This window comes from Salvelinus fontinalis, chromosome 16 (assembly GCF_029448725.1).
Source record: "Salvelinus fontinalis isolate EN_2023a chromosome 16, ASM2944872v1, whole genome shotgun sequence".
NCBI lineage: Eukaryota > Metazoa > Chordata > Actinopteri > Salmoniformes > Salmonidae > Salvelinus > Salvelinus fontinalis.
In genome coordinates this window covers 44,242,004-44,255,017 of record NC_074680.1, presented here as the reverse complement: position 1 = coordinate 44,255,017, position 13,014 = coordinate 44,242,004, and the positions used below count along the sequence as shown (strand labels likewise).

Genomic DNA, 13,014 nt, shown 5'->3' with positions numbered 1-13,014 from the left:
AATACATTTGGATCATGGATTGAATGTGTAAGGTACATTTCAAGGTCTGTTGCAGAGAGTCTTGGACGTTTGAAGTCTAGTCCTGCTCCCTTTGAAATATGACAAAATCAACATTAATTTATTCAAAATGTAGATGTTAATCATGTCCTTTATTATTGAGAGGAATAACTCATAGCCGTATGGCTGTAGTTCTGTTGATTAGACACATAAGGCCTACCTAACCATTTTAATCATGGAAATCCATGCTTCATAAAACATTAGTATACATTGTTTTCTTTATAATATAATATAAAATGAATTTAATTTCTTCCAATGACAACAGGTGGAGACAACATACAGGAGGTGTGTTGTGCGCCTCACCAATCACGACACAGAATGCAGCGAGGAGCAGCAGCAGCTGTTTTAACCTCACTTATGGATTCATCTATCTAATATTTTGAGCTGTGCATTTATTTTCAGATAGTTACCATTTATTGCGTGACTATCTACCAGATCTAGAAACACCGTCGGGAAATGTCACATAGCGACTAGATAGACACTGTTGAGCGAAGTAGTCTGCCTGCCTTCCTTTGAAGTCTACCCCGTTGCGCACTGGCTATATGCTTGGTCAGTCTGCCCGTCCGTGTGCCTCTTGGTGAATGGGACGTTGTAAAACGGCATTATCCGACTAATGTTGGATAAATGACTCACTCATGAAAGTCTCTTCGAGGTCTGCGGACAGAGCCAGCGGCCGTATGGGAAATGCATGTGGCCGGGAAACAGCTACCGGAACAGATAGAGCGTCCAGCCAGCCTCTTGGTTCCAACTTGGGCAAGTACAGGCTCTCTCTCTGCCTTTCTTTAACCTACTAAATATGTATTTTGTTTAGTTTGTTTAGTCAGATATGCCCCAATTCTGCTGGAAAGAAAAGGTCAGTGATTTAAAACACAATTTCACATCAGTAGATCATTGCCCCATGTATGCTTGAGAAGCAGGAAGTAGGAGAATTGTAATAAATATTCCATCATGTAGCTTGCTATGCAGCTTGCACTCAAAGAAAGTTGTTTTTAGTTTACCTTGACACAATCGATTCTGAATTCACGCATTCATTGCGTTCCCATATTGTTATTGGAGGAGTACTTCTGTTCCTACATGGCTTGTGGCTATCAATAATCGCCTATTTGTCCTCCTGCAACGCTATAGGTAAATAAGATGATCAAAGTAGGTTGAAGTTGTGATTTTAAAAAGTACAAAATGAACCCTTTACCCTATTCTCAACCTGCTGGTAGAGCATCTTTTGACAGTGGATTTAAAAGTTGATGTGAAAACAATCTTAACTTGAACATGATTGGTCAACTCCGCCCTCCTGCATCAATTTAAATAATTTGTATTCTTTTGGGTTTCTCCAGTTCAGTCACGGCTGTGACACTCTAATTTAGCCCAGTCAGAGGGCTGTAAGAAAACTCAGAGTTGGTCCCCAAAGATATGGGATAAAAGGCAGGAATTCAGTTGGTGAGGGATTAATGTTCCACTATTCCTGCTAGTACTGTAGAGACCGTGAAGAGGAGGAATATGAAATAAATAGTTAAAATGTAAAAAGACTAAAAAGCAATACTTTAAAAAAGAAAAATGGGCCAACCAGGTGGTTCATATCTCAGTACCGTGTACTAAGAAAATAGTTCTTATATTAGAACAAATACTTCATTTAGTCAAACATATGATGAAATTGTTGACAACACACTAGATTATGCATCATAACATAGCATCCATTGTCCACTGAGATCAAGGTTCAATCCACCAGTCTGATATTTCAGTCCCACCTCATCCCTAACGTGACCTTAATGACCAATGCAACACATGTTTTTTTTAAAATTTGTTAAATAATTCCCCCTTATATTCTTCCATTATTGAAAGTGAATTTTCCCCAATATATTTGTTTCTATAAAACAACCCTCGAATATCAGACAGACCTGCAGTGATGAAAGTTGAATATTTGATTTAAGAGATACACCGTTCCTACATCCATTTTATTTTTAATGTCTAAATTAAAGATAATTTTGATATCATAGACGGTCAGTCTTTGCACCCATAGCTCTTCCTATACATTTGAGAGTGGTTACATTTCTCCAGGCCCATCCCTCAGTTTTTATTATTCTACCAAAACAAAGGCAGGGTTGGTAGTTTGGTCTGGTTTCTAGCTTTAAAAGGTTGACATGACGTAATCATGAGTAGAGTGGTAACTTCAGACACACAACAACAACAAAAAAGATAGTAGAGTATGAAACATTAGACAATAAAACATTCATAAGATCACAAGTGAATAACAGAAGCATTGTCTTCTGTTATGAATCTCAGTAATGATTCAAGGTGTTTAACCATTCATCTTCTTCCCACGGGATCAACAGCCCCTATTTCCACAGATGCTCTGTTTTTTTTAGGATAATTACAGAGACAATTGGTTGCCATTTTTGTTGTTTATATGTTCTAAATTGATTAGATGTTCTATTGCTTTTCAATGTGAGCCTCTAAACTGCCCTGGTCTGCCCTTTTAAACTTTTTAGAATTACGTTTACACTCTTCTTTTTTTTTAGATGACTCCATGTCCCACGTCCTATAGCTGTATATTCAGCCATAAGGCTCAAGCCCAATGAATGGGAAAGATACTATCTGATCTAGTCATGTAAATTAGTGAAGTCTTTTAAGTATCATGGGATGGGCCAACCTGGCGCTCATTAAGAGTCCCATCACTTCAGTTACATTCTCCAAGGAATGATCATCCATTGTGAGGTATATTAAATGTTCAACATTCCTGGCTGTAGTGCCAGAGGCCAAGCAGTATCTGTAACTATCAAACCATGTTCTAATCTGCCTTCAGGATCTGATCTTTTTGGTTATTATTCTTTAATGAAACACCTCCTTTGATTTATGCTGTAATGAAAACTGTGATGTACATGAGGGGGGGAAAAAAGCATGCAACTCCCCCTGGTCAAAGGCCTTGAGGTTCCTCTTAGCATGGAACATAATTACACCCCAGTGGAGTGTGAAAGTCGATGGAGTTGTAGCCAGGAAATCAATCAGGCTTCAATATTAAACCATGTGAGTCCTACTGACGTTTCTGTTTGGAAAATGTCATATCCACAGCCACCTTGGTGGCTTTTAACTTGACTCTCTATTATACTGACTGTAAGCGATGCAATCTCAACCAGATAATGATTCTCCTATATATGATTCCGATAAGATCAGCTAGGCTGATACCGGTTTTAAATCCTTTCCTGAGATGTTTACTTATCAAATGAAAAAATGCAACTCCTCCACTGCATTGTTATTAGTGACCCACAACATTTTCATTTTGATCTAAGGCAGAGACCTCATGAATTTGAATGATGTCCTATGCATTTCAAAATGAGATTTAAAAAAAATAATCTTCCTTGCCTTCTCTAAAAATTGGATATTTCTGAAGTGTTTGCTCACACCCGGTTCTACTGATTTGCATAATACCTGTTTAACCTCGCTGTCATACTGCTGATGATGTGTAATTGTTGTTAATATTATATTTACTATGTATCATTATGCTGGATTGTATTCCCATTGAATTCCTGAATGATCACAGATCACAATAGGTGTACTTTTGGTGTAATTTTGACAGCCCCAAATTGTATTACAATTTAGGATATTCCCTTAAAATGTTAAACAGATTATGCTTGGCACTCAACTGAGCATCGACTTGCTGACATTATCCCTCGAGGGAAGGTTAAAATGACCTCCAACCAGAGGGAAGGTTTAAATGACTTCCAACCAGAGGGGAGGTTTAAATGACTTCCAACCAGAGGGAAGGTTAAAATGACTCCCAACCAGAGGGAAGGTTTAAATGACTCCCAACCAGAGGGAAGGTTTAAATGACTTCCAACTAGAGGGAAGGTTTAAATGATCTCCAACCAGAGGGAATGTTAAAATGACTTCCAACCAGAGGGAAGGTTAAAATGATCTCCAACCAGAGGGAAGGTTAAAATGATCTCCAACCAGAGGGAAGGTTTAAATCATCTCCAACCAGAGGGAAGGTTTAAATGACCTCCAGCCAGAGGGAAGGTTAAAATGACCTCCAGCCAGAGGGAAGGTTAAAATGACCTCCAACCAGAGGGAAGGTTAAAATGACCTCCAACCAGAGGGAAGGTTAAAATGACCTCCAGCCAGAGGGAAGGTTAAAATGACCTCCAGCCAGAGGGAAGGTTAAAATGACCTCCAACCAGAGGGAAGGTTAAAATGACCTCCAACCAGAGGGAAGGTTAAAATGACCTCCAACCAGAGGGAAGGTTAAAATGACCTCCAACCAGAGGGAAGGTTAAAATGACCTCCAACCAGAGGGAAGGTTAAAATGACCTCCAACCAGAGGGAAGGTTAAAATGACCTCCAACCAGAGGGAAGGTTAAAATGACCTCCAACCAGAGGGAAGGTTAAAATGACCTCCAACCAGAGGGAAGGTTAAAATGACCTCCAACCAGAGGGAAGGTTAAAATGACCTCCAACCAGAGGGAAGGTTAAAATGACCTCCAACCAGAGGGAAGGTTAAAATGACCTCCAACCAGAGGGAAGGTTAAAATGACCTCCAACCAGAGGGAAGGTTAAAATGACCTCCAACCAGAGGGAAGGTTAAAATGACCTCCAACCAGAGGGAAGGTTAAAATGACTTCCAACCAGAGGGAAGGTTAAAATGACTTCCAACCAGAGGGAAGGTTAAAATGACCTCCAACCAGAGGGAAGCTTAAAATGACCTCCAACCAGAGGGAAGGTTAAAATGACCTCCAACCAGAGGGAAGGTTAAAATGATCTCCAACCAGAGGGAAGGTTAAAATGATCTCCAACCAGAGGGAAGGTTGAAATGAAATCCAACCAGAGGGAAGGTGCCATGAGTACTTAATCTGTGTTGTTTCTCATCCTCTGCCTGTATTCTACTGAGTTCACCTGTATTCCACTGAGTTCACCTGTATTCCACTGAGTTCACCTGTATTCCACTGAGTTCACCTGTATTCCACTGAGTTCACCTGTATTCCACTGAGTTCACCTGTATTATACTGGGCTCATTTTGATTCCAGACTGAGATCATAAAGGGAAAGGAATGAAAGACCAAGCTTGACAAAAGCACTGATTACGACACCTACTAATTACGACACCTACTAATTACGACACCTACTAATTACGACACCTACTAATTACGACACCTACTAATTACGACACCTACGACACTAATTACGACACCTACGACACTAATTACGACACCTACGACACTAATTACGACACCTACGACACTGATTACGACACCTACCTTCTATCCATTGCTGCATGTGAAATAGTGTGTACTCTTTAAAAATTAATTATGACAAATGTTAAAATGTTGAAAAATGTAATAAAGTAATGACTTTTCAAATAATTTACGTTACACGTTAGGTTGCCTGACATTGTGGGCGCCAGATAGCCTAGTGGTTAGAGCGTTGGACTTGTAACCGAAAGGTTGCAAGCTCAAATCCCAGAACTGACAAGGAAAAGATCTGCCGTTCTGAACAAGGCAGTTAACCCACTGTTCCTAAAGAAGAATTTGTTCTTAACTGACTTGCCTAGTTAAATAAAGGTTAAATATAATTTTTTAAATAAAATACTTGACTCTATACGGTACTATGTTATATTCCCATACCGCTTTAGGAAGTAGATGGGATGTAATCTCTAGATAGCGCAAATGTTTGATCCATGCCTCTTTTAAAGTTGTAGAGGAGGGTCCCATTCTTTTTCAAAGACAGTTTGGAATTTAGGTCATGCATTTTCCCTTGACTTCCAGAAGGAGATAACTATTATTCAAAGCTTTATGTAGCGACTAAGGGAAAACGCATCTGGACGATATACATGAGAGGGGACACAAGACAATAATTATATCTGGCATTCTCTCTCTAGGGGATGCAGATGGGGTGAAAAGAAAGCGTAAATTGAATCTTGGCATCTTATGAGTGCAATAAGCCAATGACTACAAATAATATCTACCTAAATGGAGGTTTTCACTACGTTTGCCCATGGAGGTTTTTTTTGTAGTAACGTACCACCAAACATGATGTTAACAAGCGCGAAAACAGCCACACATTAAAAACCACAGGGAAGAGGTTCAGTCTCGTAATGACAACCTTATGGGTGAGGGTTACTGAATGGACAATATGAGCACTGCCACAATCTGTACAAATAAATTAAGTATAAATTCATTAATTCATAAAGTTCTCACCCCAATAGAAACATATTTTATAATATTAATTTGGTGGGTGCTTATATTTGTTCTATTTCACATGTGTAGAAGTGTGTATTAATACGTATGTGTAAATTGCAATGTGTTTTCTGCATATCCCAACTCCCTCGGAGAGTGGAGTCAAGACCAGGGTCACCATTGTCCCTGGAGCGATTTATAATTCAGTGACTTGCTCAAGGGCACATCGTCAGATTGTTCACATTTTCGGCTTGGAGATTCGAACTAGCAACGCCCTCAACAAAGGTTACAATAACAAAATTATGAACTGGGAGGAAACAGAGCTGGGCGGTGAAACAAAATATACTGTACATTAAATATTCATGACTTTCAGGATTCATGGTAACACTGGTCTTATCTTGACATAGAACAAATTTATTCTGGTAAACAGTCAGTGTCACAAATGATTACAGTGTTGAATAAATATTTCAAATAAATTGATTATTTCTATGGAGTGTTTATGTAAGATGTCTTAAATGCTGATGCATTATGGGGCAGCTCATTAGGGTAAATACAGTAACACTTTATTTTACAGACCACTGCTTAGAACGTAACTTAGAAATGACTTAACATGCTAATTACCTAATAACTACACACTAACTACACTTCCTTTTACAAAAAACCTCACCGTGTTCCAGATAGGTAGCCAATGAATGGTTTTGAATCATTTTAATAAATCCCATCACAGATTACAGAATGATTATGGACTTTAGTGAAGTACAGTTCATAGCAGAGAACACAAACTTGGTTTTGAATACCCATACTAACATACAGTTTACTACATACTTAATGAGTGTATACTACATACTATTAGCTCATTTTAGTATACTGTAAACAAATGGTATCCTTTCAGTTGAGTGTACTAGCGCTTCGCCTGTCTACCGGAAGTTGATGCTGTTGCTATGCAACCTCTTGCTAGCTTGTTAGCATAACAAATTACTAGCTAAACCCTTTGTAAATCCAGAGCGTTGTCAGATGTAAATCCAGAGCATTGTCAGATTGTCCGTTGGTAAATTCAGAGCATTGTACTCTCGGAGTGTTCAGAGCGCACCCTGGACGCTGTGGCCGAGGAGTAGAGTTGATCTGAATGTGACAGTTAACATTCTGCCTGGCAAGTTCGATGTATTAGTAGCCAACTAACATTAGGTAACTAGCTAACATATGTACATACTGCTGTAATGCTATGCGGTTCGTAAGAATAGCGTAGCGAACAATTTTAAAAAATGTTTTATTTAACCCGGGCAAGTCCGTTAAGAACAAACTCATATTTACAATGACGGCCTACCCCGGCGACACTGGGCCAATTGTGCGTCGCCCTACGGGACTCCCAATCACAGCCAGATGTGATGCAGCCTGTATTCAAACCAGGTGATGCCTCTTGCATTGAGATGCCGTGTCTTAGACCACTGTGCCACTCGGAGCCCAAAAGTAAGGGAAGCTGCTACTCTATGAGAAATCTTATTAGGTTTCCTGAAAACACAAATGACATTAACAGAGATTTTGACTACGAGTTTATTTTGACCAATTCTAAATAATTGAGATTTGTATGAGACTTTAACGTGAAGTTAATTCTTATGAAGTATCATGTGGTTGAAAACCTAAAGGTTCAACAAATGTTTGTAAACCTAAATAATATAACAGCTGCAGTGTTTTATCACCTGCAGTTGTGAACCCCCCCTCTCAGCGGGGGAGATGAAGAAGTACATGATGGAGAGCTCTGACAAGATCGGAAGTCAGGGTGCACTCCATGTGTCTCTTCTCCCACCACCAGGGTTCTGGTTACTGGGTCTTGTGACGTGTGAAGTGAAGGCACGTTTCTTGTTGTGAACCCAACCTGGACTCAGGGGTAGACAAAACATTGTAACCGTAAATCTGTGACACTCAAAGTATTATTATATGTTACGTTTCGTATGCAATGTATTCATTTGTGAATGTCCATCATACATTTCGTACGATATGTTACGATTTGGAATTCGTACAATATTTACGAATTTGCAATACGTATGACATGTTGCGAATTCCAAACCTTAGCTAGGTGGCTAAGTGTCTAACGTTAGCTAGGCTAGGGGTTAGTGTTAGTGGTTAGGGTTAAGGCTAATGGTTAAGGTTAAGATTTTGGGTTAGTGGTTAAGGTTAGAGCTTAAAGTTAGGGTTAAGGTTATGGTTAAGAGTTAGGGTTAGTGGTTAGGGTTTAGATTATGGTTAAAGCTAGGGTTAGGAGTTAGGGTTAGGAGCTAGGGTTTAGATTATGGTTAAAGCTAGGGTTAGGAGTTAGGGTTTAGATTATGGTTAAAGCTAGGGTTAGGAGTTAGGGTTAGGAGTTAGGGTTTAGATTATGGTTAAAGCTAGGGTTAGGGTTAGGAGTTAGGGTTTAGATTATGGTTAAAGCTAGGGTTAGGAGTTAGGGTTAGTGGTTAGGGTTTAGATTATGGTTAAAGCTAGGGTTAGAAGTTAGGGTTAGGAGTTAGGGTTTAGATTATGGTTAAAGCTAGGGTTAGGAGTTAGGGTTAGGGGTTAGATTATGGTTAAAGCTAGGGTTAGGAGTTAGGGTTAGGAGTTAGGGTTTAGATTATGGTTAAAGCTAGGGTTAGGAGTTAGGGTTAGGAGTTAGGGTTTAGATTATGGTTAAAGCTAGGGTTAGGAGTTAGGGTTAGGAGTTAGGGTTTAGATTATGGTTAAAGCTAGGGTTAGGAGTTAGGGTTAGTGGTTAGGGTTTAGATTATGGTTAAAGCTAGGGTTAAAAGTTAGGGTTAGGAGTTAGGGTTTAGATTATGGTTAAAGCTAGGGTTAGGAGTTAGGGTTAGGAGTTAGGGTTTAGATTATGGTTAAAGCTAGGGTTAGGAGTTAGGGTTAGGAGTTAGGGTTTAGATTATGGTTAAAGCTAGGGTTAGGAGTTAGGGTTAGGAGTTAGGGTTTAGATTATGGTTAAAGCTAGGGTTAGGAGTTAGGGTTAGGAGTTAGAGTTTAGATTATGGTTAAAGCTAGGGTTAGAAGTTAGGGTTAGAAGTTAGGGTTAGGAGTTAGGGTTAGGAGTTAGGGTTTAGATTATGGTTAAAGCTAGGGTTAGGAGTTAGGGTTTAGATTATGGTTAAAGCTAGGGTTGGGAGTTAGGGTTAGGAGTTAGGGTTAGGGTTAGGTTAGGAGTTAGGTTAGGAGTTAGGGTTTAGATTATGGTTAAAGCTAGGGTTAGGAGTTAGGGTTAGGAGTTAGGGTTTAGATTATGGTTAAAGCTAGGGTTAGGAGTTAGGGTTTAGATTATGGTTAAAGCTAGGGTTAGGGTTAGGTTAGGAGTTAGGTTAGTGGTTAGGGTTTAGATTATGGTTAAAGCTAGGGTTAGGAGTTAGGGTTAGGAGTTAGGGTTAGGTTAGGAGTTAGGGTTTAGATTATGGTTAAAGCTAGGGTTAGGAGTTAGGGTTTAGATTATGGTTAAAGCTAGGGTTAGGAGTTAGGGTTAGGAGTTAGGTTAAAGGGTTAGGGGAAGGGTTAGCTAACATGCTAAGTAGTTGAAAAGTAGCTGAAATGCTAAATTTGTTCGTGATGAGATCCGAACACACAACTTTTGGGTTGCTAGACATTCGCATATTGGGCCCACTTATCCTTTCTGACCAACCACCCTCCTTCTGTTTTTTTCCTTAAGTAAACGTCTGTCTTATGTAACCAAACGTAATATCATACTATTTAAAAATGCAAAAAAAAGAGGGAACGCTGCTTTGACATCAAGTATGAAGACAAAGAGAGGTGCTCATTCGAGAAAAGGGTATAATTTATAGTGACCAAATGACGTTGCAGCTGTGTAAAAACATAAAATCCAAGGCACTCTCTCGTGTGGAAAAGTTATAAAGCCTTTATTTTAGCGGGTATTGTATAGAGTTTTTTTTAGAGTGAGTCTTGGATTTTTCGAATATATTATGTTTTTACACAGCTGCAAATTAATTTGGTCACTTTAACATGAGACAATTTTTTTAATTACCAAATTTACTTTTACAATGTTACGTCTTTGAGGCCAGGCTGTGTGAACCATAGACTTTAAAACCAGGGTGTGAACTCATTGAATGATAGACAGGGTGCTCTGTGCTGTTGTTTTGTTGAGGGCTTTGGCTCCTCTAAGGCAGACATGATGGCCATCTTGTAAAGTTCTTGAAGTCTTCACTAGAGAAAAATACAGTGCATTCGGAAAGTATTCAGACCCCTTGAATTTTTACAGCCTTATTCTAAAATGGATTAAATTGTTGTTTTTTTCCTCATCAATCTAAACACAATACCCCATAAGGACAAAGCAAAAAAAGGTTCGCCCCAGTCTGAGGTCCTGGGCGCTCTGGAGCATACTTTCATCAAGGATCTCGATGTACTTTGCTCCGTTCATCTTTCCCTCAATCCTGACTAGTCTCCCTGTCCCTGCTGCTGAAAAACATCATCACAGCATGATGCTGCCACCACCATGCTTCACCGTAGGGATGCTGCCACCACCATGCTTCACCGTAGGGATGGTGCCAGGTTTCCTCCAGATGTGACGCTTGGCATTCAAGCCAAAGAGTTCAATCTTGGTTTAATCAGACCAGAGAATCTTGTTTCTCATGGTCTGAGAGTCTTTAGGTACCTTTTGGCAAACTCTACACCGGCTATCATGTGCCTTTTACTGAGGAGTGGCTTGGGGACTGGCCACTCTACCATAAAGGCCTGATTGGTGGAGTGCTGCAGAGATAGGAGAAGCTTCCAGAAGAACAACCATCTTCACAGAGGAACTCTGGTGGACTCCAATCAAGTTGTAGAAACATCTCAAGGATGATCATTGGAAAGGATGTATCTGAGCTCAATTTCAAGTCTCATTGCAATGGGTCTGAATACTTATGTAAATAATGTATTTCTATTTTTAGTTAACACTTTTTTTTTTATTAACCTTTATTTAACTAGGCAAGTCAGTTAAGAATACATTCTTATTTACAATGACAGCCTAGGAACAGTGGGCTAACTGCCTTGTTCAGGGGCAGAATGACAGATGTTTACCTTGTCAGCTCGGGGATTCGATCTAGCAAGCTTTCGGTTACTAGCCCAACGCTCTAAACACTAGGCTACCTGCCGCAAAAACCTGTTTTCTCTCTTTGTCATTATGGGCTATTGTGTGTAGATTGATGAGGGAATCAATTAATTTAATACAATTTTAGAATAAGGCTGTAACCGTAACAAAATGTGGAAAAAGTCAAGTGGTCTGAATACTTTCCCGAATGCACTGTATGGTACTTAGTGCTTCAACAAAAAAATGCTGCTTAGGCAAGCATTGTTTTAATTCAGAAGTTCTGTTTGGTTTTACCTGTGTTACCCTCTGATCAAATTCGATAATACCTGAGTGGAGCTTTATTAAGAAAGACAGAGTTCTAGAATTCTCAAAGATTGAAATAGTTTGCCTGCCAAATGTACGTTCTGTTCATTTTCCATCATCCTCGCGGGTGTTTTTCTTCTTCTAGCCCATTAGGGCAAAAAGCAAGCGATGGGAACGACAAAACAAGTCGTAGAAAGAATCCATGGAGGATATCATGTGAACAGAGAAGTAAAAGCACAACACTTTAGAGGGAAAGGAGAAAAAAAAAGTTGGTCAAAAAAATACAAAAGCCTTTTTTGTTGTGAAGCAGCTCTTTGAGCTCCTGTTGTTAGTGAGAGAACTAGGTCACTATAGCAACACAGTAACTCAGGCAGGTAAAATGTTATTTTTTCTATCTATCTCAACAGACAAAGTCTGGAATTGCCCTGCTGTATAACAAGGAGACCAGTAATACTTATGATGTCCGTCTGAAGCTGACAAAAGAGGTGTTGACCATACAGAAGCTGGATGTGGTTTGCACGAGAGGGGGTGACCCACAATTAAATGTAAGTACTGAGGCTTTACCTTGACATTAGGGGGTGGGTTTGACCATACTTGGGTTAACCAGGCACACATAACTAACACTTTAAACTCAAACTGGTATTTGTGCTCCTCTTACTCATTGTTCATTGACTTGAAATGACTTCAGTTCCGTTCACATTAAAACCATTCCCTGATGATGACGAGACCACAGCTGACTCTAGCTTTTCACATCCTGACACTGATGTGTATAGCTTACAATAGCTTTAGTTGGATGTAATGGGGACATGAAAGATGTGATTCACATTTAGCCTTAGTATATTAGCTTTAGTTGATATGCTTTGCCTCATACCGTTCTAAAGAAGCCACGCCTTCTTGTGTACATTTGTTTTAATATACTGTATTGAATGTCTCTAAAATGGCAGGGGCGGATTGGCCATCTGGCAATTCTGGAAAATGCCAGATGGGCTGTATTTTATTTTTTGTTGGGTCTGTTAAGATTTACAAAGTCATGTGTTTCATCAATTAGAAGAGATCATGGATTGTGAAACATGTAAAGGATGCCTATAAATGTAGAAATAGCACATTCTACATTGTCACCATTTTTTTTAGGGGTGGGGGTTAAAACCCGGATTTTGGTCAAACAGTCAAATGTATTATCCTCATGATTCCGGTAATGAAAGTGTTTGTCCTGCCCCTGTGCCCGTGTCCTTGCTTCAGCCTGCTGCTTTGATGAAGGAGCCACTGTCCTCTCCCCTGATGCGCTCAATCATTCTTTTTTCTTTCTGATCAACATTTCAAAATGCAATTGCGGAAAAAGAAAACACAGCTTTGGAAGCTTCCTCCCCTTGTCCCCGTCGAAGAGAGGATGGTCTCAGCTTTCTGTTTGTACATTGCCTTCAGAACACAGGAGGTTGGTGAC

General features: G+C 39.6%; 1 protein-coding gene across 3 annotated transcripts in view; it reads left to right on the top strand.

Annotated features, from left to right (window-relative positions):
* The first annotated feature begins 360 nt into the window (after window positions 1–360).
* The window catches only part of sntg2 (syntrophin, gamma 2), a 94,246-nt gene continuing 81,592 nt past the window's right edge, over window positions 361–13,014 (top strand). For 2 of the 3 annotated variants that reach the window (XM_055865506.1, XM_055865505.1), the window contains exons 1-2: window positions 361–810; window positions 11,981–12,118. In XM_055865506.1, coding sequence (XP_055721481.1) covers window positions 742–810; window positions 11,981–12,118 — 207 coding nt within the window. In that variant the 5' untranslated portion in view covers window positions 361–741. Of the gene's footprint in view, window positions 811–11,980; window positions 12,119–13,014 lie in introns of those variants that run through there. The other variant, XM_055865507.1, reaches the window with a different exon arrangement.